General features: G+C 40.1%; 2 protein-coding genes across 2 annotated transcripts in view; both read left to right on the forward strand.

Moving 5' to 3' along the window:
* Nucleotides 1-4,474: 4,474 nt before the first annotated feature.
* On the forward strand, nucleotides 4,475-24,703 carry CYP4V2 (cytochrome P450 family 4 subfamily V member 2). Its single transcript, XM_077848806.1, has 11 exons — nucleotides 4,475-4,740; nucleotides 7,565-7,677; nucleotides 9,104-9,189; nucleotides 9,988-10,178; nucleotides 10,582-10,651; nucleotides 12,329-12,455; nucleotides 14,258-14,443; nucleotides 17,446-17,548; nucleotides 21,933-22,067; nucleotides 22,160-22,339; nucleotides 23,501-24,703. Exons 1-11 carry the CDS (start codon nucleotides 4,527-4,529, stop codon nucleotides 23,671-23,673), a joined length of 1,578 nt encoding a protein of 525 aa, XP_077704932.1. The 5' UTR covers nucleotides 4,475-4,526; the 3' UTR covers nucleotides 23,674-24,703.
* Nucleotides 22,206-25,434, forward strand: part of KLKB1 (kallikrein B1) — a 34,557-nt gene continuing 31,328 nt past the window's right edge. The window contains exon 1 of the mRNA XM_077848803.1: nucleotides 22,206-22,339. The gene's annotated coding sequence lies outside the window, so the exon portion shown is untranslated. The remainder of the gene's footprint in view (nucleotides 22,340-25,434) is intronic.

Below are 25,434 nucleotides of genomic sequence, written 5' to 3' on the forward strand. Positions count from 1 at the left end.
CAGGAACCATACACCTCCTTTCCTAATCAGCATTAGAAGGAAAGAAATGACTAGAAAGAAAATGACTGCTATGCATTCTAAACTAACATTAAGGATGAGTATTGAAGATAAATTAGTTTCTCCTGGAGAACCACTGAATATATTTTGTGGTAGCTTTACTTTGTGTGGCTTCTGAGTTTTGTAAATAAGAATCTATTCCTTTGTATATAAATTTTAGAATCTATTCTTTATACATGTAGTGATAAAAAATGCTTTCAAAAAATAGAACCAAGTCCAGCAATCCTAATTTGCATCTTCTAAACATTTTCAGTTGGAGGATAAAGTACAATTTTAGAGATAACAGACTTGGCTCTGCCACTGAATTTAAAAAAGATCTGCTCAGAGCATATGTTTTTACACCTGTATTAAAGATAATTTATTTCATGTTAAATGAGATTTAGAGGTTAGTAAATAATGCTTATATCAAGGATGGTGCTTTTTGAACTGATTAGGGAAAAATTGGGGCAGTGCTTCCATCATAATCCACCTTGATAAATGAGTCATAGAATTTCTTTGTTAAAAACTGAAAAAGGCAAATTGAATAACTCCTAAGGTCTATTTTTAAATGAAGGTTAATGACTACATTAACTGAAATATCTGTCAATTCATCCAAAACCAAGGAAAGAATGAAGGAATTTTAGAATAACGTAAACACATGTAAAATACCAGAAAACTGCTAAATTTTATATATTAAATATCAACGGAATATCCATACTGATGTTATTCTGAACTAGAATGGAATTTCTATGCCAATTAAGAGGTACAGTTTTATGTCATAAAACAGGTGGGTATTATACTTTTAATGCCCCTGCTTTCTTATGACTACAGATCATTACTCAGGATTTTAGCTCTTTAATTTTTAACAAAAGTATTGAAAGAATTTTCAAAACTTCATTTTACTCATAAGGCTTCTTTTGATTTCCAATTTTTATATAATTTATGTACCTCTCCAGTTTCTAATACACAGATTATTCACTCATTTATTTTTAGCTGCATAGCAAACCTTTCCCAGGGAATTAAAAATACATAACCATACATGTTTGTGAGGGTTTATGCCAATTTAAGTTTTTTCTCCAGAAGATGACATTCCTGTGTGATAATCATGGATTTATTATTTCATCAAATATTCAGCAAGTACCTTTTTTGTGTAAGATTCTGTTCTGAGCATTGGACTGAACAAGACAAAGTCCAAAGTCTTTGCCCTAATAGAACTTAGATTTCAGCAGAGGAAACCCATTATAAACAAATCAGTACAAACATAATGCAAGGTCAGATAGCAATAGTGCTATGAAGAAACATGAAATGGCAAGGTAACATTGGCAAGAGCTGCAACTTTAGATAAAATAGGGAAAACTTTATTGAGAGGCAATATTTTAGCAAAGACTTGAAGATGAGAAGAGAAGCACATATATATGAAAAATTATGCTAGGCAGAGGAAAAAACACAAAGGCCTGCAACAGGACCATACCTGGAGGTTTGAGGAATAGCAAAGAGGCTAGTGGGATGTGGTGTGGATTTAGCAGGGGTGTGTGTGGTAGGAGATGAGACTGGTGAAGTAATTGGAGCTGAAGGGATAAGATCCTTTCTGACTTTGGGAATGGTAAATTAACTGAACTGGGAAGCCACTGGAGAGTTTTCAGGACAGAGTGATGTAATCTGACCCCAGGTGATGTTCAGATGAGATGATAGTGGTACAGCTAGTGAGGAGTCAAGGGACTTTGGAGATATTTTGAAACTTGAGCCAATAGGATTTGCTGCTGCATTGGATGTATAGTGTGATGAAAACGAGTCAAGATTGACTCCTAGGCTTTGGTTTAACACTAGGGAACATCCTGGGATATGTCACGTTTGAGATGCCTATTAGATGCCTAAGTGGGAACACGGAGGCATTTGAGGACCTACACCCGGTTTGTAAAGAAATGCAGACTAGAGGGATACATTTGGCAACTGTCAACATATAGATGGTATTTAAGTGCTGAAGTGGATGAGATTACCAAGTGACTGAGTGTTGAGATTCAGGGAAAACAAGTGTGCTGGGTCCTGGGCCTCTTAATATCTAGAGGAATGGGATGTGAAGAGAAACCGGCAGAGCTAGAAGGAATGACTGGTGAGGGAGAATAAAAATCAAAGAACGGGGAATGCTCAAAGTCAAGTGGAAAGAAAACGTTTTCCGAGAAGGTGACAAGGACTCCAATATGTTGGATGCTGTTCATAAGGGCCAAGAAATGATTTGAAGATTTAGCCACAGGGATGATATTGGTAAAATTGACAAGATCTGTGTTAGTGGAATGGACAAGGCCTGATAGCAGAGGGTTCAGGAGAGAATATGAGGAGAGGAATCAAAGCCAACAGGCACGGCCAGTCTTTTGAGGGATTTTTCTGTAAGGAGCAGAGGAACGGAACGAGAGGGAGATGTGGACTCAATCCCTTAGAAAATAAAAATCATGAGATACCCTTAAAGGTATTAAATAATTTTCTTAAGTTCTTAACATGATTAAACAATGTAGAAGTGAGTAAAAAACAGTGCAAGCTCTTCTCCATTCCCACTCCGTAGAATTCTTTCCAGACATCAGTTTGGAGATAGACTTTTTCTCCCAAAGATGACATGACATTATATATTCAGTTCTGCAACTTGTTTTATTATTTGTTTTCTACTTAGTATTTCATAAGACTCTTTCCATATTGCTACTTACAGATGACAAAAAAAAAAAAAAATCCGTTGGAGAAAAGCACTAGGCAATGTTTCTCTCTACTTCAAAGAGGCGCCGTAAATGGCTGGTGTGAAATCTATACAATAACTACGGTGAAAACTAATCTAATTAAGCAGAGTAGGAATCCAGAGCATTTCTCAATTTACCATCTTCCTTGCTGCTTTTGCTATAGTTCAGGGACCTGCTACCAGGCTCTTTGTAAATTGGTAAAGGGACCCTTCCTCTAAAATGGAGTGGGAGGCCAGCAGGGGGAGCACTCCCCCCTACTCCCCTTCCTCAATCTCAGACCCAACGGAAAGATACAATCCTTGCAAGGGATACCTCTTCACTATCCCGGCAGGGAGGAAGAAAGGTTTTTCTCCTCCCCTGGCAACAGCACAGCCAATGAGAGCCTCTCACAACTCAGCCAATGAGAAGCCACTACACTTGGAACTCCCAGTTTAGCGAATGGACTTTTTGTTTCCAACAGCATCACCAATTCCCTCTTTCCTGGATAAGGGAGCACTTTTTTCTCCCTCGTACTCTGGGCTCCTCTATGACTTTGCTGTCTTTTGCCTCAAATTGCAATTCTCTACTACTCCCAAACATACCCATTTTGCTGATAAAAGAACTGACAGTTTTATTTTTAAGGTGGAGGCAGGCTTGAGGGAGGTATCCTTGTCTGCGGAAAAGAAGGAAAGTGATAGGACCCACAGCCCTTGGACAGAATTCCAGCATCCTTGTCACTGCCCTTTCCTTCTGCAGGCTCAGTGATTTTCTTCGCTCCCTTTTGAGAGCAGGCCAGAACTACTGTCTCCTTACCAAGCCCTCCCTTCCCAGCGTCTCTTCCTTCAATCTCTTTCCAAGGCTTTGACCGCTCTCCCCCACCCCGCCCCCGCCACTTGTCCTTTTTTAGGTGCTGGCTCTTCACGGTCCCAAGGATGTTTTGGAAAATATTAGCATCGCAGCAATGCAGCTGTCCCTTGTCTCAGGCACCTGATGCCAACCGAAAATTGGTGCTCCCAAGGTTGTTGCCCTTAGAGCTCCCCTCGATCAAAGTAGAGAGTGCTCTGAGTGATGCAGAAGCCGGGGACAGCCCTGGGGGCAGGCGGCCAGTCCTAACAGTGGAACGCGGCCGGCTTGCGCAAGGAAGCAAGAGGTTAGAGACCCCGCCGGGGGGGGGGGGGGCGGGGGAAAGCTCTGAAGACTGTTTCGAATCCAGATGCCCCTTTATTTCACTTTTGAAGCATACCCTTGTCCCCAGCTGGCGTTCTCCCCTGACCAGCAGCAGAGACCTAAAACCCAAAGCTCAGCCCGCCCTTCACCCTCCTCCTCCTCCTCCCCACTTCACTTAAATGCCTTCATTTCCATTTAGCAACACTCTGCGGAACCCCGGAGCTGTTTTCCGGTCTTTCGGTTTCTGCTTGTCCAAACAAAGAGGCCGGTGTGCATTACGTAGGGTTTTGCAGGCACAACCACCCCCCGCCCCCCCCCCCCCCCCCCAGCCCCAGCGGTGCGCTCCTAGGAGCCCGGGAGGCTCCAGCCTGGTCCCGGGGGCGACCCCTGCAGCGAGAAGCCCCGGGCGGGGCAGGGGTGGGGGAGGAGGGGGAGGAGGAGGGGGAGGAGGAAGAGGTGGAGGAGGAGGGGGAGGAGGAGGAGAGGAGCCACCTCCCCCCCGCGGGGCGCGCGAGCATCCCTGCGGAGTCCCGGGACTCCTCCCAGGACCAGGGGCTGGAGCTGCGCCCCGCGCCGCCCCGCGGGCAGTGGCCGTGGCCGTGCGGAGCCGAGCGCTGCGCGATGCCCGCGCTGTGGCTGGTGCCCTTGGGGCAGAAGCTGCTGCTGTGGGGCGCGCTGGGCGCTGCCTCGCTGGCGGGCGCCACCCTAGTGGTGAGGCTCCTGCAGATGCTGGCGAGCTACGCGCAGAAATGGCAGCAGATGAGGGCCGTCCCCACGTTACCCGGCGCCTACCCGCTGGTGGGACACTCGCTGTTGATGAAGCCCGACGGGAGAGGTAGGGGACGCGGCCCGGCCGGGCGCACCTGCTCCGGGGTGGGGGTGCGGGTGGGGGTGGGGGTGGGGGCTCCCTGCCTGCGCGGCCCCCCTAGCGGGGAGCCCCAGGGTGCAGCAGCTCCTCGCGCCTCAGCCCGCTCCGCACCTCCTCCCCGCCGACCACCCTCTCGCCCCCCCCACCCCAGAGCATCTCTACTTGGGGTGCTAGCTTGTTGGGAGAAAGAATAGCGAGCTCCCCGTTTCACGCGAACTTTTTCTTTATGTATAGGCGAGGACGCAGGATTTCTTAAGTTCTGTGCTGCTTTTTCCTCCTTTCCCCACTTGGCAGCTACCCCTGTCTCCAAACACTGCCTGTCTTGTCTCTTGGCTCTGAGAGCCTTGAGGGCAGAAACTTCTTTGGAACAGGACAAGTCCCTTTCAATACTTACCATCGGCCTCCACCCAGCCACCGCTTCTGCAAAATCAGGGACTAGAAACTAATTTGAGACTTCCCTCCCTCCCTCCCCACATCACAAGACTTGCCCACAACTTTGTTTCCTTCTTGGCCTTCTCAGTTCTCTTAAGGAGGTTACATAATACCGGTAAACTATGAGGGCAGGCCCTCCTGGCAAATGTACACAGCATGTTTTAAAGACCTTCTTTATTAAACAGGGAATTGTTTTTTACTGATATCTTTTTGAAGAGATTGATGTATGCTCTGTTGATGAGAGGGAAAGAACAAACCACTTTAAGTTAGAAAGCTCTCAAAAGTACCTGGTGTTTTCAGTTTCCTAGCAGGGGTGGTGAATTAGATCTTAGCACTTTATTTTTCTCGGTGTGTAAGGTGGGATACCCAGAGCTGAAAAAAAAAATTTTGCCCAAAATGATGTATTCTAAAATAAACCTAGGACCACAACCCAATTTTACCCCAAATGAACTGTAGATAAGTTTTACAAGTTGAACATTAACTCCAAAGCTTGAAGGATAATTTCTTTTCCACCTCTGTCCCTTGCTGTTCCACCCCCAAAATGCTGTCATCTCAACTTCACCGGAATAAATAAGGCCTCATGGGGGTGTTTGTCAAAATATTGGAATTGTTTTCTGGCAGGAGAAATCCAAGATAACTTTTCACCAGCTAAATAGCATGTGACTAATGTCACAACTGATCCAGTAATGCATTTAGATACAGTGGTTGTAAAAATTATCCTGGTTAATACTATAACAGAGCTAACCTCTCCTTCTACCCTGAGGTTTAAGAAACAAGAAATAACGCACTTAAACAACCTCATCATGTTCTTTTGGGAAATTTTTTCTAAGAATTGAAATCTCTAGCCAATGAGACCTGTTTCAAAATAAACTGTGAGTTGATTGGAGTATTTAAAGTGATTCTTGGAGTTACTTTCTGAGTGTAGAAAGTGACAACATACCAGCTTTTACAAAGGGACTTTTAAATCCAGCAAGTCCTAGAATCTGGCATCAGGCAAAGTTCTGCTCAATTTCCAGCTTTGCAACCATGTTGTTTATATTTGAGAAGTTGCTTAAAACTCTCTAAAAGGAAGAGAGCAAGAGAAGAAAAAGGGGACAGAAAAGAATTTCAACAACAGCCAGAAAACACTGAACAAAATGGCAATATCAGTAATTAATGTAAAGAGATGGAATTCTCCAATCAAAAATCCTAGTGTGGCTGAATGGGTAGAAAAACAAGACCCATATCTACGCTGCATATAAGGGACTCATTTCAGATATAAGGACACACACGGATTGACAGGGAAGGGATAGAAAAAGATGTTTCATGCAAATGGAAACCAAGGGAAAGCTGGGAAGCTATACTAATACCAGAACAAAAAAGAGACTTTAAAACAAAAACTGTCATAAACGACCAAGAGGGCGTTCCACGATGACAAAGGGGTCAATCCAACAAGAAGTTATAGCATTTGTAAATATATTTGCACCTAACAGATGAGCACCAAAATATATAAAGCAAATATTAAAACTCTCTAAGTTAGAGGGGTTTTTCCCCCCTTTACTTGTAAAAGTAACTGTATGGCAGAGTTATTTTAAGGAGTAAATTTAATGCGTGTTGATGCCCCTAACTGGCTGCACTGAATCTCAGCCTCTTCCCCATCCTGAGAGGCTTTCTGTGGCCCCAGCATCCCCCGGTGATTTGTGGATGTCACCACATTGGTGTTACTGTCCTAAAATATGACTCCAGTCGTGCTAGTTCTCACTGGAAACTTCCAATTACTCCTTAGAGTATATAAAAGAAAATCAAACTCTCCAATGCTCCAATCTCCTCTTCCAGAGGTATCACCCCATCTGATGCTTTGGTTGTACCTACAGGGAATTTCCAGACCTCTGTGCTTCTGCTTTTCTATTTCTGCTGCTTGGCTTACATTCTGTTTTACTCCTACTTCTTCCCCTTTTCTGCCTATAAAAATACAAGTCATTTTTTTTTTAATGATCAAATGCCTTCTCCTTCATGATATTGTTCAGTCTTCTCAGTGAGAATCAGTCACTCCCCAGACTTAAGCTTCTGTTTTAGCAACCATTTCATTTTCTCTGGTGTTACAAAAGTCACCATCTCCCATGGTTAGAAGCTCCTTGAGAGGAAGGGTTGGGTTCTTTGGAGGTGCACGTTTCTTGGATGTTTTCTTACTCATAATTAAATTTCCTACACAATTCAATTATTTTATCATTTAATAGGCACTATGTGATTTACCTTGAAGATGTGAGAGGTCTGGGAAATATTAAGTGACTTGCCCAAAGTAAATAAATAAACAACTCCCTCCTAAAAAACCCAAAAGACACAACAAGAAACTCATTGAAAATTAAATATTTTCTCCCAGAATTTTTTCAGCAGGTCATTCTTTACAGCGAAGAATCCCGACACCTGCCACTCCTGAAACTCTGGCTTGGGCCCATACCAATAGTGGCCATTTATAGTGCTGAAAATGTAGAGGTGAGTGTGTGGTTAATAGGAACACTGCTCCACTGCATATTTGGTGGTGTGAAAGGCTCATTAGAAGAACTATAATAACAGTATTCCTATATTGAATTGAATTCAGTATATTGAGCATTTCATTAAGTATTTTTGGCTCTGTAGGTGCCATTTAATGCTTTCCAGATATAGTCTAAATCCTGGGGAGGGTAGCAGGCTCTGGATGAAGCAGCCTCTGTGCATATTTGTTATCAGACCCAAGATACTTGTTCTCCTTTTTTGGAAAGTCTGCATAAGGATATAGTTTTATAGAACCATAAATGGATTATTCCATTAGTGAGCCCACATATTATCTAACAGGCACTGTTTCACAAGTCCAAAAATGTTAGAATAATAAAGTATGAGTGTTTCTCCCAAGGTGATCAGAGTCTCACATCCATTACAAGTTTATTTTTCCAAGTTAATTTTCCCAAAAAGGATTGCTCATCTGGTATTGATAGGGCAAATAGCATTAATGCATGCTGTTAACTGCTCAAAAAGACTGTATACCTTTTACTTATCATTATGACACCAGGGAGATTATCTTGTGGTTTGATGGTAAAAGGGATTTGGATCAGGGAGTAAAAAGGGGATAAACAGAGCTCCTTTTCATGGAACAAAATGAAACACAATTTCCTAGGCCATAATGCTGGGGTATGTCTTTCTTAGTTATTGCAGTGAACATGTTGGATTTCTCTTGTACCACATTGTAGCATCCTTGTTCAGAGTAAAGAGTGAGGAGACAGGCATAGGATTTCACGCTGCTGAGCTGACTTGATGTGAGCAGGCTTGGTGTGTGTGTGTAGAGATCTGTCCAGAGTACATGGCTGCAGCTGGGAGCCTGGGGAGCATTTTGTGCTCGGACCTAAATGCTTATCCCTTCTACTTCACTTGGATTCCAGGTGATCTGACTGCATTCATGGCTTTCAAAGTGTTACTTCCATGCTGGAGATATTCAGATGTGTGCTTCTAGTTCAGTCTTTATCCTGAGCATCATTCCTGTTTCAGAGCATAGCAACTTGAATGTCTCCATGACAACATGCCCAAAAATGAACTTGTGATTTCTATCTCCCTAGATGTGGTCATACTTGGGTTCACTTACCTCCTCTCCCCTATCCCCTCACCCTCAATAAATGACTCCACTTGGTTCTTAGTTCATGGTAGGAACCAGGGCATCATCCTGGACAGTTCCTTTTTCTCAATTCCATGTAGTCCCAAGACCAAATGATAGTTACATGTTCAAAACTCTACTTGACTTTCTTTGAGGCACAGGAATAAAAAATGAGTCCCAGAGAAGTAATAGCTATGAGATGTTAGTTTAAAAGTGTTCTAGCCAGGTAGAATTAAACTTATTGTTGAAATGGTTTTGATGTCTATCTATATATCTCTCATGTTTTTTCTTTCCGAGGTAATTTTAACTAGTTCAAGGCAAATCGACAAATCCTATGTATACAAGTTCCTAGAACCATGGCTTGGCCTAGGACTTCTTACAAGGTATGTCAGTGTAAATTTGTAAAGCTGTCTCATAGAAAGAGTTACTTCCATTGGTAACATGTTATGTCAGGAATTGCCACAAAGTAGTTGTCCTGTCTGTAAGACTGTGGTGCCAGGAAGTAGGAAAGAGACTGGAAGGAAAGGTCTGGAGAACAATTGGTTCTGTCAGACAAGAGTCCAGGGTGTATGGTAATCTCCAACCACGGGATTCAGTAATGATGATGAGCAGTGTTTCAAGAAGAATCAGGTCAGGTGTATGAATGGAGTAAAGCCAAGGAGAGTTTGGGGCAGGTAGTTTGTGAAAATCCAGTGAAAAAGGCAGTCAGCCTCAGAGACATATATGGAGCATAAAACCTCAGTCCTAGAACTGGAGTCCAGAAACAGGACTCCATCCTCAGAAAGAGGACCTGCCAAGAGAAAGGCAGGACCCTTACTGGGGTCTGTGGGTAATCTGAAGATAATAGAGCTCAAAGTAGAAGTACAGACCATGAGGATCATCTGAGGACTAAGGTATTAATAGAGGGGAGAAAAGATATTCTAATTTTTAAAAACTCAGAACTGAGAAATTTAGAACAATTCTCAAATTATTCAGTTTTTATGAGTGCTCCCTTAAATATTAGTAATATAGAATAATATCTAAACTATCCACATTCTTAGCACTATATGAATCTTTGCCATTCTGACCGAAGCATTTGAGGATCTGTAGATTAAGCCCTTTCACTAGAGATTTGTTGACTAAATTTATAATTTGTTTCTGATGTTGCTTCTCTTATTTGTAACCATGCATTGTGTTTCTAGTACTGGAAACAAATGGCGATCTAGGAGAAAAATGTTAACACCCACTTTCCATTTTACGATTCTGGAAGATTTCTTAGATGTCATGAATGAACACGCAAATATATTGGTTAATAAGCTTGAAAAACATGTTAACCAAGAAGCATTTAACTGCTTTTTTTACATCACTCTTTGTGCATTAGATATAATTTGTGGTAAGTCTTACTGATTTGTTTCTAAAGTTCTGATGTAAAGATAGAATGGCCCAAACAGAAAATAGCATTCCAGTGGAAAGGCAAATAAGGAGATGGGAAAGGATATTGTACTTTTCAGGGTGGCCCTATTGCTCAGCCCCCTGAGAAGCAGCAGCCACTGTGACGGTCTTGAGCAAAGCAGTCACAGATCCAACATGCCAGGAAGGGCAGAGGGAGGAAGAAGCAGGAAGCAGGAGGAGAAATTTACAGGAGAAGGAGCAAAAGAGGGAGGGAGCCATTTTCAACTCTATAAGAACAACAGAACTTAAGTCCTTTTTTTTTTTTTTCTGAGTGTTTTCCACTGAAAAATAAACACAGGTTATGTGCTAGAATTGAGTGGTTGCTTCTTGTCTTTATTTTACAGAAACAGCTATGGGGAAGAATATTGGGGCTCAAAATAATGAGGATTCTGAGTATGTTCGTGCCATCTACAGGTAAGTGAAGTCCTTGTAATTATCTTTAAAATGATTGCTGCTTAGGGCTTTAAAAATTATTGCTAATAATTTGTATCTTTTTCATTGTTTCGAAATGAAACTTTATACTAAAATTGACCTCGTCATTGAAGCATATATTTTACCAGTAGAGGAACAGTTTTGTAAATTATGACACACCCAGATTATGCCATAATTTTAAAATGATTATTTTACAATATATTGAGAGATTACAATGCTAAGTGGTAAAAATAAAACCAGGTTTTAAAGAATGGTAACTACTAGGTACAAAAAATTTTTTATAGACAGGAAAAGCTAGAAGATACTATACCAAAATATCAGCTATAGTTACTATTATTTTGTGTGTGGGCTTCTATTTCCTACTGTGTTTTGCTTTTGTTGTTCATTTTCCTTTCTCATATTTTCTACTCTGAGTATGTATTATTTTTCAATCAAAACAATTTTATTTTAAAGATGGCTTGTAGTTATTCAACTATTACGATTTGGGGCCAGGATTTTATTTGATATAGCCTATCTTTAAGTTCACTGCTCAGTTTACTTTATTTTAATAAATAAATACGTATTTATGGAGCATCTGTAATCTGCCATTCATTGTAGTAGGTGCTGACCAGTTTTAAGGGGCACACCAACAGGAAGATTAGTAGGGAGACATGCATTGAAACAAATAAATATAAACATAAATTCCAATAATTGCTTAGAAAGAAAGGATCAAGTTGACATTAGAAAGGAAAACAGAGGTGGTGCCTGGGTGGGTCCATTGGTTAAGTGTCCATCTCTTGATTTTGGCTCAGGTCATGACCTCAGTGTTATGAGGTCAGGCTCGTGAGGCTCTGTACTCAGTTGGGAGTCTGCTTGGTATTCTCTCTCTCTCCCTCTTCCCCTCTACTTGAGATTTCTCTTTTTCTCTCTCTATCAAAAAATTAAAAAAGGAAGGAAGGAAGGAAATAAGAGAAGAGAAGAAAAAAGAAGAGAAGAGGAAAAAAAGAAAAAAGAAAAGAAAGAAAAGAAAAGAAAAAAGAAAAAAAAGAAGAAAAGAAAAGAAAAGAAAAGAAAAGAAAAGAAAAGAAAAGAAAAAAAAAGAAAAAAGAAAAACAGGGATATTTCCTATGGATGAGTGGTCAGAAAACATGTCTCTGAAGAGTTGGTGTCTAAGTCAATCTCGAAGGAGGGAATCCTGTTGAGGTCTTGCTTCTTTATCACTGGAAATGACAAGGGAGTTACTCAAGACAGCTGTGTGACAGATGGGTACTTAATGAGCACTTTTCTGTGGAAGAGGGTAACCAGTGGTTTTATCACTCCAGAGGAGTGATAAATGAGTGGATATTAAAAAGAGGCATATTTCATCCCAACATGTGATCCAAGAGCCACAGCAGCCTTATGAGGTCAGGAATTCTTTCTGAAGAAACAGAAGCAGACATCAGATCTTGTAAGGATGTTTTCTAATGAATTCTTCCTTCCACTAATGAAAGCATTAAAATTTGTAAGCTTCATTGGATGTGTAAAAGCCCATGGATTCATTATTGAGCATAAAGCATGGAGCTCTTAGTAGCCTCTAAGACAAATAGACCTCATTCCCATATATTACCCTGTTGAGAGTAGGTGCTAAAGAAATACACATTTTTCCATGGATCAGCCAATATATTTTTATCCTACTTATAGAATGAGTGATACAATACATCGAAGAATGAAGATGCCCTGGCTCTGGCTTGACTTTTTGTTTCTTATGTTTAAAGAAGGCCGGGAACACAAAAGGAACCTAGAGATCCTACATAATTTTACCAATAATGTAAGTCCTCAGTTTACTTTTTTTTATTGTGGTAAAATATACATAATATAAAAATTTGCCATTGTAGCCATTTTAAATGTCCAGTTTAGTGGCATTACATTCACAATGCTGTGCAACCATCACCATCATCCATTTCCAGAAATTTTTAAATCCATGATTTTTAGGTTTTGTCAATATACCTAGTGCAGGACCGTGGAGCCTGTGCCTCATAAAAATTGAATTGAATAATGGAAAAAAGGAGGCAGCATGATTACATTTCAATCCTGTATTTGGTAAATATTAATTAAGCACTTGCTGAGTGCCAAATACTTTACCAAATGTTAGAAATATAGTAATGAGTAAGACATATATGTTCTCTATCCTAGAAGAGGTTAGTTTAGTAAGGGAGGTTATCTATTTAAAAAATATGTACTGGATATTTATGAAGAAACTGAGTGCTATGTTATAAGAATAGAGAGAAGAGGATTATAAGAGTCTTCTGGAAAATGTTTGGATTAGACAGTAGTTCTCTTTCTTTTTCTTTTTTTTTTTTTTAGACAGTAGTTTTCAAAGGCAAAGGGCCTTTATTTTAGTATTTCAATTTGGAAAAAATTAAAATTAATTGGATTTTACTATTTTATTTCTAATTCAAAGATAGCAAAGAGATAGTGATGTTGTTTTGGATATAGGATGTCAGTCTGTTGTAAAAAATGAATATAGAACAACCACCTGGCTATAGGAGAGTAGCCAACAGTTTGTATTTTATGGGTGTTATTGAATTTATCCTCAAATTTCATGCATTAATATCAATATCAATAATTAATGAATCCTAAATTAATGAATCCTAAACATTAATATCAATAATTAATGATAAACAGTATAATTCATTTAATAAAACATTGAAAATTGTATCCTGAATGCTGTGCACCAGGGGTTCCATTGGAGAGCTTGCCCTCAAAGAACTTAGGATCTATTCATTCAAACCACTAACCAGCAGGTTTGATGAATTTCCTGATAGGAGAAAAAAGTTGAAATGTATAGCCAAATTGCATTGATGGGCCTTAATGCTTTCATTCATTCAACAAATAAAGAGTGTTTTTAAAATGCCAGGCAGTGTTCTAGAGGTTGGAAATATATCAATGAACAAACACAAATTCTCTACCACATGGGTCATACATTTGAATTAGATGAGAAAGGCACAAAGTACCAAGTGTAGCATCATGCCAGATGGCAGGGGAAATGGGAAAAAGTAGAGTAAGCATGGGAAGATAGTGCTAGGGACTAGCATCACAGCCATCAGGGAGGGTCTTTCTGATAGTGTGATGAGGAGCAGAGACTTGAAAGAAAGGAGGGAGCCAGCCACACAGAGGAAGGAGCAGTCTAGCCAGAAGGAACAGCAAGCAAACAGGTGAGCTGTCAACTTGCTATTTCTTTTCTCCAACATGTAATTAGAACAATGTGTAATTAGTCTACTATCTAAGGATTGCGTTCTTTCCAGCACCTATATTTTTGTCTCGTTGGCTCATTCTGATCTCTAGAGATGATTACGCTATACCCCATTGGAAAGACTGTAAAAATAGCACTTGAAAATTCTGAAGTTGTCTGATACTAAATTCATTTTTAGAAGTCTTATCAGTTAATGCCCTAAAATTCAAAAGGAAGCATGGTTATATTTTTCCAAGAGCCTAAGTTATTGCTGAGATAGCAAGGATAGGATAGTCTCAGAAAAAATAAGTTAAAGAAGCTAGTATATTTTCATAGAAAAGTATATTGTTGGGTTATAATAAATTCCAAACAAAAGCATGTGATTGTTTAAATCATAGGTCATCGCTGAACGGGCCAGTGAACTGAAGAGAGACGAAGAACATGGAAGTGCTGACAAGGACTGCTCCCCCTCCAAAAATAAACGCAGAGCTTTTCTTGACTTGCTTATAAATGTGACTGATGATGAAGGGAACAAGCTACGTCATGAAGATGTTCGAGAAGAAGTTGACACCTTCATGTTTGAGGTATTTTATATCATTGTTATTTTTAGGTATCATTAAATAAATTTCAGTTATTTTTTTAGAATCTTTAACATATTTTTAGAAGTTTAATAAAAGTTTATTTATTTTAAAGATTTATTTATTTTAAAGATTTATTTATTTATTTAGGAGAGAGAAAGAGAGAGAGAGAGAGAGAGAGGAGTAGGAGCAGAAGAAAGAAATCCAAAGCAGACTCCACACTGAGCTCAGAGCCCCATCTGGGGCTCGATCCCATGACCCTGAGATCTTGACCTGAGCCAAAACTAAGAGTCAGATGCTTAACTGCACCACTTGGGCACCCCTAATGAAATTTTAAAGTAGCTTAACATAACTAAGGAAGAGTCATTAGATCACCAGTAAAAATTATAAAATTTAAGAACCTAAGTAAGTATCAGATCAACTTCCTTGTTCAGAAAATCTTTGATTCGTGGTGGTTACAGCATAGACACATTTGTTTTTTCTCAAGTAAAACTAATGTTTGTCAGACTTTTCCAAGCAGAAGAACAGCCAGAGATTACTATCAGTTCTCTGTATTGCTTCCCACTTCCTTTTAATCTCTAAAAACCCACAAGTTTGTTTCTTCACCAGCTCCTTTTAAAGCAGTTTGTCTTCCTCGTGCTTCTACCCACGAGGACATAGCTACTGCTGTGAGCTGCCCCTAACTAAAGCAGGAACAAGAGCCCTCTGCTAGAGAATTTAGCCAGTTTGTGATTCTAAAAAGATTTCTGGTCTTCAAATAATAATAGTCATAATAAAAGATGCAGTTTTTAGCAAGATAATTCTAACTAACTATATTAAATATTACAAGGACTGAGTCTCTGAATATATGAATTGCCAAATAAAGAAATGGGTTTTTTTTTAAGCACCATGTGGTAATATTTTGGAAGTGGAGGAAAGCAAAAGGTATCAGTAGTTTTCGATGGCTCAGCATGTGCTCAGTGGTGTGTTAGTTGCTCTGCGCAACTGCCTGGATGTGATGCCAGTGCTCGTCCCTCTGTTCTTCCCGAGGGAGGACCGTCTGCGCGCTGTAGCAGAAAGCAGGCCGTGTTAAACATCTGTAGATGAGCTCTTCTTCTGGTTCATACTGGCCATACCAGATGGCTTCAATCATCTCCGATCTCTGTCCCAGCTTTCCTATGTGTAAAATAGAGAGATGGGCTAGATCAGTGATTTCAGCCTTATTTTTTAAGCAGAGTACTTTATTGAAAAGAAATTGTATGAGAAAAGTGGAGAGGGAATAAGCATGTGGGCTCGGAGGCCAGATTCTCAGCCATGACTTGTCCTAGATGTGTGACCTTGGGCACCTCATGCAGCCTTTCTGGGCTCCAGCATCCTCATTGTCAAAGCATGGGCCTCACAGATTAGATTAATGATTTTTTAAAGTGCACCAAGAATTGTGCCTGGCCTGTGGGAAGCATATAGCAGATATATTAGCTCTTTTTAAAAAAGATTTTATTTAGTTATTCATGGTAGACATAGAGAGAGAAAGGCAGAGAAAGGCAGAGACATAGGCAGAGGGAGAAGCAGGCTCCATGCAGGGAGCCTGACGTGGTACTCGATCCTGGGACTCCAGGATCATGTCCTGGGCCAAAGGCAGGCGCTGAACCACTGAGCCACCCAGGAATCCCCAATATATTAGCTCTTATGTTGAAGTGGAGAGACCTTCTCACATCTCCACCCTCTATGCACACACATGTGCACACACACATACACAGGAGTGTCCATACACACATATACATATGCACTGTCATGCATGTACCTTTACCTACACATACATACATACATACATGTATATGGTGCACACACATCCATCTGCCCCCAGTGACCTCTCACATTCATGTGAACAGCCAGACCAATGATCTCTTTCTTCCAGTTCTAACGTTCTTTGAAATTCTAAGTTTTTTCCTTCTTTGCATCAAATAGAAGGCATACCACAGACTGTAATATTGTGACCTCCTTCTTAAGGTGGGTGCAGGCTTTTAGTGCCGTGCCTTTCACTGCCTGGGTGCCAGCCATTAGATACTTAGGTTTTTGCCCCCACCTAGCCCAGTGGTGTGCTCCTTGTAAATTCTGTGCTTTGTTTTGCTTCATCCTGCTTTCTCCCAGTAGCAGACAAAATAAAATAAAAAATTCAGTCTCAGTATTTGCTCTCTAAAATGTAAATAGCATTATCAAGATTTCATGAATGTTTTGTGAAGAACAATTGTGTTAGTTTCTGCAAAGTGTTTAGTGTTTTTCCTAGAACTCAAGCAAATATTAAATGAAGCTATTTGCTAACTTCTTGATGTGGCAAATGCTTAGAACTGTGTATATGCTCCCTGCTGTCCAGCATGGACAGGTAAAGCCTACCTTGCAAATGGTGAAAGTAGAGAAGTAGAGATCTGGCAAGCTGGCTCACAAAAGTCAGATATTTCCCCTTTTATTTTTTTAAAAGGAATTTATTTATTTGAGAGTGTGTGTGTGCACGCAAGTGGGGAGGGGGCAGAGGGAGAAGCAGACTCCCAGCTGAGCAAGGGACGTGATGCAGGACTCGATCCCAGGACTCTGGCATCATGACCTGGGCCAAGGGCAGGTGCTTAACTCACTGAGCCACCCAGGTGCCCTTGAACTTTTCCCCTTTTAAAACTACCTAGTGAAAAATAAATAAATAAATAAATAAATAAATAAATAAATAAATAAATAAATAACTACCTAGTGCGCCCCAATTCCTTGGAATGTCACCTTATCAGCACAGCTGAGCTGCTTCTCGCCATGTAGACAGTTCCATGTAGAGGTGAAATGTCTCTCTGAGCATGAACCTCCACCTTGAAGGGACTGTTTATATGTTTGCTTCTCACCAAGGTGAGATGCTGTATGGAATTAATTTGTTATGTTCTGGAGTCACATCGTAGCTGTCAAAGTCAGAGACAACTCAAAACAGAGTCATCATTCCTGGTCTTCTCGATTCAACTCTGCTTTTTAAGCCATGTTTCTTCTCACATTTGTAGGGCCATGATACGACAGCAGCGGCGATAAACTGGTCCTTATATCTCTTGGGTTCTTACCCAGAAGTCCAGAAACAAGTGGACAGTGAACTGGAGGACGTGTTTGGTATGTTTGTCCCCATCGTTACCTGCTCTGTGGGTCCCGAGTCCACTGAAACAAATGCCATTCATGCTCATTAAGGAGGGCAGTAGGACCTGTTACAGAGACACTGCAATTAGAAAGAAAGCTGCCATCTGGGATCCCTTCCAGTACCGTCTCTTTTGCAAGGTCTCTTCTGCTCACTTATAGGCATTTGCTAACTGCCTGGCATGTGACTGCATTGGGCTAGATGCTGGGGATGCACAGGTAAATGCTACTGTCTCTAAGGACCCCACTGCTTAGTAGACGAATCAGCCATTGTGCGTAAAGCACGGAGTCCTGGCTATGCACTTGAGTGATATGAAGAAGGTACTCTTTGGGAGCAGCAAGGAACAGGTGATAATAGTTAGAGGGGGTCCGGGAAAGCTGTTCCATATTGGGTTGCATCTGACCAGGACATAAATTTCTATTATACAATCTATTATACAAGCAGAAATCTGCTTGTATAGCTAGGCATGCAAGGTATGTGGGAGTATAGGTAAGAGTCCTAGGCTGAATCCAACAGGGGTGTCGTCAGAGGCCCAGTCTTGTTCTCTTTTCTCTCTCTTCTTCACCATTGTGGCTTTTGTCTTCTTGATTGTTGTTCCAGGTCTCATGTTTATCTTTAAGACAAAAGAAAGGGGAAGAGGGAATGAAGAATGTATTAGATTCCTGGAGGTGCTATAACAAATTCTACCAACTGGGTGGCTTAAAACAACAGAAATGTATTCTTTCATGGTTCTGAACACCAGAAGTCCAAAATCAGTAATACTGAGCCTAAATTGATGCGCTGGCAGGTTGTTCTCCTTCTGGAAGCCCTAGTGGAGAATCTTTTCTTCCCCCTTCTGGTCCCTGCCAGCATTCCTTTATGGTTCATCACTCAAACTTTTGCCTCTATTTTTCACACCTCCTTCTCTTCTCTCTCTCTCTCTGTCTCTCTCTTTCTGACTCTTTGTGTGTGTGTGTGTGTGCGTGTGTGAGGGAGAGAGAGAGAGATCTCCTCTCTCTTATAAAGACATTTGTGATGGCATTCAGAGCCCACCTGTATAATCCAAAATATTTCCCCCATTTGTCAATCATTAATGAGACAAATCTGCAAAGATAACTTTCCCCCAAATAAGGTAACCTTTACAGGTCCCAGGGATTAGTACTTGACATATATAGGGGCCATTTCCAGCCAACCACAAAGGGGCTACACATTGTGCCATCAATTTCACCCTTTGTTTACTCACAGATCACATGACTCCCACAGCTGGAAGGAGAAAATGAAAGATTGGGTCAGCCAACCAACAAATGGTGTCTGATGCAGTTGTATAGAGAAAAGAAGTAGGAAAGGAAAAATAAAGGTAAAAGGAGGAGACAACAGACATTCTAGAAAGAGGAGAACAGATGGACAATGGCACAGAAGTGGAAACATTTGGAGGACAATAGTGAACAGTGAGGGGCAGCTAGAATTTGGAACATGGAGTAGAAGATATTGAGAGATGAGGCTGGACAAGTAGTTTAATGTTCAGATTGTCTGAGGACTGGAATTTCATATCAAGAGGGAAGACTTTATTTAGTGGAATGGAGACAATCTAAACTTCTTGGCTCTGTTTCTATAGTCGGTTTTTTTTTTCCTGTATTGATTTTAATTTCTCTCATATTGCCTATGGTGAGTTAATTTGGTCTTTGAAAAGCTCACACATCCTTTTGGAGTAAGTTCACTTTTTGTATCCTCTGCAATGTCTAGCTCATTGCTGGTCTCACAAATACTTTTTGACCTCACATAATTAAAACACTATTATTTGAAATACTTTATTCTGTCGCTTGTCATGCTTTCTACTAATGGTGTCTCGCTTTTTCTTCTACCCCCAATATTAGCTCTAAAATTTCATGAGCAACTAATCTATGGGTGTTGCAAGTATTAATTTGTCTTGTTACACATAAAGTTAGCCACTTCTTTGTGTGTGTTTAGTTTTATTGTAACAAAGCAACTGGCACACCATTAGTGTTTAAAATCAAGTATCATCTTTTTTCCCCCACTGAGGAAAAAAAAAAAGAGAAAATTTAAAAATAAACAGATACAAAATTATAATAGAGAATGTCAACTCCAGATAAGGTCTTACAGGCTCATTCAGTCTCCCATTGAGTGGTAGTGCTCATGTCATGAGGAAAGAATTTTCTTTCTTTTTTTAAGATTTTTTTTATTTATTAGAAAGAGAGAGAGAGCAGGGGCAGAGGCAGAGGGAGAGGGAGAAGCAGACTCCCCACAGGGCAGACAGTCCAATGCAGGGCTCAATTCCAGGACCCTGAGATCATGACCTGAGCTGAAGGCAGACGCTTAATTGACTGAGCCATCTAGGTGCCCTGAGAATTTTATTTCTAAAGTGTCATCTTAAACTGCAAAGATACCATTAAACATCACAATGCCAAAGGAGAAGCCATGTAGTCAAGATGCCCACTTTACCTATCCAAACATCTCAAACCCACCCGTCCCTGATCTTCTAGGCACCCATTTTTAAAAAAATAATAAAAGCAAGAGAAAGTAGATACATGTTGGTAAATGGTAAGTGTCCACATTTACACAAAGACACAGTATACCTCTGAGCCCAATACTGAGGAAAAGGAAAAGAACTAAAATTCTCTGTACCACTGCTCCAGGGCCAAGCATCCTCCAGCTTCCAGCAGAGCTAAGGGAGCAGAAGGGTTTTGTTTTTGTTTGTTTTGTTTTTGTTTTTGCCCCCACAGAGCATAGTAATGTTATTTATATGAAGTTTTGGTTGAGATGGAGAGGGATTTGGAACGGAAAAGGGTAGAGTTTCTCTTCCCAGTGTATTGTGCTCAGTGTATCATCCCCCCAAATAAGTTGAAAACCATGGCATAAAGGAGAGAAGAGAGATGTCAAGAACAGCATGACTGACCACAAGTGGACTGGAGAAAATGAAAACAGGAAGACTGGAATCCATCAGTTTTCCATCTGTCATCGCCTCCACATTCCTGTCCTCCCTCCTCCTCCATCCCCTTCTTCATCATCCATGTCAGGAACTTAGCACTGTCATGGACCTGACCAAATACCATTTTGCATGTCGTCTCCTAACTCATCTGTTTTTCCACATTTTGCCCAAGAATGGGGTTCATGCAGGTAGGACTATCCTGGGAGGGTGGGGCAAGTGGAATGTTCTCTGCACAGCTGTGTACCATGTGTAATTCAGGGAGGTGAGCCAGTTCAGACCACCCACAGTGCAGAGGGGGCTAAGAATAGAAAACTTGAGCACCTGGGCTGGCTGAGGAATATCCAGCTCCCAGGCTCTGTCCCTCACCCCCATTAAACAAGCATGGAGCCCCAGCTCCTTCTATTAGGTAGATGGAAAGACAGAAAATTGAAGTGTAATATGAAAGTAACTGAGCACAAATTTTATTTCAGCTACGAACTTTATTTTTGAAGGAAGAGGGTTGTTTTTTTGTTTGTTTGTTTTTTAAATCAAAATGAACCTCTATTCTATAACCTGGTTTAATATCTTCAAACACTGTCACTTCGACTCTGGTCAGATGATGCAGTGCCTCTTCATCTTCCTCTCCGAATAAGGCAGATTTGTGGGTGGTTGACAGATGCTGTTACCCCAGAATTTGGGATTTTGGTGATCAATTCCAACCTCCTTTGAAAACATGGTCAGGGCATTTGTTATATTTCTGTTATCCTTTCAAGATTCTTCACTGGCTTTTCTCAAGTCTATGTATCTCTTTTTGTACTTCATCAAGATGTTCAGTTGCTCCTTGCTATATACTCCTTTTCTTCCTGTGGCAAGTCCAGAGAGGTTGATGTCTTCTCTGGTCTGGAGGCAGGAGGCAATCTTAATGTCTTTGTTTAACACAGGAATGAAGGCGTTTAGGGGCCATGCTGCTGTGGGGAAAGTCCAAGAGAAGATGCACACCTGGAAGCTCTGAGAACTTGAAATTAACCATTTTAAAGTATACGATTTAGTTCGTTCACAGTGTTCAACTGTTACTCCATCTAATTCTGTGACATTTTCAGCCCCGGAGAAGGAAACCCCATATGGTTAATCAGCCACACCCCATTCCTTCTTCCTCCAGCCCCAGGCAACCACTGATTTACTCTCAGTCTTTATGGATTTACCTGTTCTGAGCACTTCCTATAAATGGAATCATAATCGTGATTATTATAAAAATCACAATACATGATTTGTTTTGTGTCTGGTTTCTCTCACTTAACACATTGTCTCATTTCATTTTGATTATGTGTAATATTAGAAATCCTATTTTGGCTCTAAGTATTTAACATTCAGTGCTTTGATTAATTCCTCTTTGATTCCTCCATCCCCCAAGCCCAGACAGTTCTTTCATTGTCATCTCATGTATTTCCTTTAACCAGGGAAGTCTGATCGTCCTGCTACCTTAGAAGACCTGAAGAAACTCAAATACCTGGAGTGTGTCATTAAGGAGAGCCTTCGCCTTTTTCCTTCAGTTCCCTTATTTGCCCGTAATCTTAACGAAGATTGTGTAGTTGGTAAGAACTCTGTAATCAAGAGAGTGGGGAGAATGGATTTTTTAATGCCCATCTCACTTGGTTCTTATGGCGTTTTGCCTACCTCTTGACAGCGGGTTACAAGGTTGTGAAAGGCTCCCAAGCGATCATCATTCCCTACGCACTTCATAGAGATCCAAGATATTTCCCAAATCCCGAGGAGTTCCAGCCAGAGCGGTTCTTTCCTGAAAATTTGCAAGGACGCCACCCATATGCATACATTCCCTTTTCTGCTGGACCCAGAAACTGTATAGGTTTGTATCCATCAGAATTGGTTTGACCTGTCTGGCCTACATGGTAATGAGTTTCTCACAATAATTTCTTTGAGATGTAGTGTCTCATCGACAACAGTCTTTAAAAAACTGATTTTCTTTTTCTTCTATATCACTAGATGTTATTGTTTCAAAAAAGACTGTCATAAAATAATTTGCTAGGGGTGCCATAACAAGAGAATACCAACTGGGTGGCTTACACAGCAGATATTTCATTTTCTCATATTCTGGAATCTGAAGTCTGAAATCAAGGTGTTCAGAGGGTTGGTTTCTTCTGAGACCTTCCTAAAGCCTGGCTTGTAGATGGTCATCTCCTCCCTCTATCTCCACAGGGTCTTGCCTGTGTGTGATATCCCGATTTCTTCTTTTTATAAAAACACCAGTCAGATTGGATTAGGGTCTGTCCATATAACCTCATTTTAAGTTAAGTGACCTCTGTAAAAATCCTATCTGCAAATACAGTCACATTCCAAAGTACGAGGGTTAGGGCTTCAACATATGAATTGGAAGGGGACACAGTTTGGCCCGTAACATAAAGCACAATCAGTTACATGGTGGAGCTTTAAAATATTGATTTTGGATCAAAGTAGGATATGGCTTATATGGTAGAAAACTTATTTGTAACAATTAGTTTATTTAACCTAATGTCTGTGTTCCCTGCTTTTAAGAATTGCATCTTGCAAAATGAAAACAATGCTTACCATATGGCCAGCTGAAGTACTTAAAATGAATGCACATCACCATGCATTAGGATCTCCAGCATTTTATCATCCATGTAAATGTACGTGTTAGTAAAATGAGGTCAGATCTAAAAGGATGAATCTGAAGCATATTTGGTGACTCTATGGTAAATTAATAATAAGAAAGCCATCTAGAATAGTGATTCTCATGCTTCAGTGACCCCAGAATTTATTTGCTATTTTGCTCAAATACAATCATCTATCCCGCCCCAGCTATACGGATGCACTAGGTAGGAGCTGAGAAGGGCACTGAAGAATCTTCATTTTTAACAAACATCCCAAATGATTCTGATTGTTCCTACTGTGGAAATATAAAGTTACTTGGTTCATTTAGTAGGACCTATAATTTTCAGATTTGAGATATATGTATAATTAAATTAATGCTATTTACATTAATTTGAAGGTCAAAGGTTTGCCATAATGGAAGAAAAGACTGTTCTTTCCTGTGTCCTGAGGCATTTTTGGGTAGAATCCAACCAGAAAAGAGAAGAACTTGGTCTGGCAGGAGAGTTGATTCTTCGTCCAACTAATGGCATCTGGATCAAGTTGAAGAGGAGAAATGCAGATGAATCTTAACCATATAATTGGGCTGTGCCTTTGTCATGTAGAAGGTCTTTCTTGAAGGAAACTAGATTTACAATTTCTAGATCTGAGTTCAATACTCCTAATCCCTAGACCTATTTCTTTCCTGTCCTTGCTAACCTTGTGGTCAAGTCCTCCAAAGAGTTTTATAATTTCATTGCCACATGGATCTTACCCTTGGGCTTGATCCCAAAAGTAGAGTCAACTGAAGATGGCACCCAAATAAACCTAAGACAAGTTTTTCAATAGAGAGATCCACAGACCAAGTCAATTTCAATTGTGAGACCCAAAGAATATAATTTAAGTGAAGTTCCAGAATTTTTTAAAGGTATTCTTATTTACTGGGAAATATATATGCATACATATATATATATATGCATGTATACATATGCATTTAATTTGAAAAGGGTAAGTACTTAGACATGAGAAGCTTAAGTTTTTAGATTATATTTGGGCATCAATTATGAGAATAATTATTACAGTACTTTTTGCATTTTATCACCTAGAGTAGATAATTTGTAAGCTGACTCATAGGTTCTGTTCCTATTTCCCTTTGGCTAGGTAGTTATAGCTATGATTCCATTATGCATAGTATCACAACTATCCATGTATACCATATACAGTTGGGAAAGATTCCTCTTGGTAATATCCAATCCCCTGCAGTGACTCAGGGTTGAGTAATGGCTTTTGGAGCTGGAAGGACCTTATTGTTTATCTAATTTTACTCTTTTTTATTAGAAAAAGGGAATGAAAAAAAGAAAAGAAAAGAGGAATGAGATAGATGAGAAGTTAAGTTTCTGCCGAGAGTCATACTACTAGTGGGTGACAGGGCTTGAATTAGAGGTCTGTACTCTACACCTTTCCATTCTCAATGTGATAGACTTCACTGTGTGTGCTTTTACTTTATGGAACTCAGGTCTGTAACTAGATGTGTCATTAGAACACAGATTTTCTGCCTCTGATTTTGGATATATTTCTTTTAGAATTCTTCCATTATTAAAGGAAATGAAAAGCCGTTCATCTATATTTGTGACCAGTAATATCTTACTTGTTTGGTGTTAGACTTTGAGTAAATTCAATCCTCTGGAACATACCTATCAAGCTGATAGCTGACACACATTCTCTGAATTTTAATTCCATAGGCAGTATCTCTACTCCCTCACTCAGTGACTTTAAAAAACAACTTTTAATAAACTTTAATAAAATTGTTTCTTCAAATTTCCCAAGGCAATAGCAGATAGAAGGAACAAATTAAGAGGATGAAATTTCTATTTTTCCATGAGTATCAGAGGAAGAGATTACAAAACCAAAGCCATTTGTAAGCACTTCAAGCTGTCATTTAGGGTAGGGTCAGCATCTCTACCCACTTTACTACCCCAAGAAACCCCAGTGCAGACAACCCAGTCGCTAAGTTGATGAGAAAAAGTCAAGGAAGTATATGATACAGTTGAAAAAGATTCCCACTGTATGCTTACCTTTATTATCTAGAAAGTAGATATAAGTAGAATATCTTATTCCCAGATGACTATGGATAAAGTATTATTCATGGAAATTAGTATTATTTCTCAATGTTATGCATTTAGATATAAAACTTGTTTTTTTTCTTACTTTCTTCCTCCTCCTCCTCCTCCTCCTCTTCCTTCTTCTCCTTTTAAGTGACCCCACATTGGCTGTGAAATTAATTTAAAGTAAAATATTGTTTAATGTTACCTTTTGGTCTAAGATCTTCATGTAGCCCCACAATAATTGTTATTC

The sequence above is a fragment of the Canis aureus genome, chromosome 15 (assembly GCF_053574225.1).
Source record: "Canis aureus isolate CA01 chromosome 15, VMU_Caureus_v.1.0, whole genome shotgun sequence".
Taxonomy (NCBI): Eukaryota; Metazoa; Chordata; class Mammalia; order Carnivora; family Canidae; genus Canis; species Canis aureus.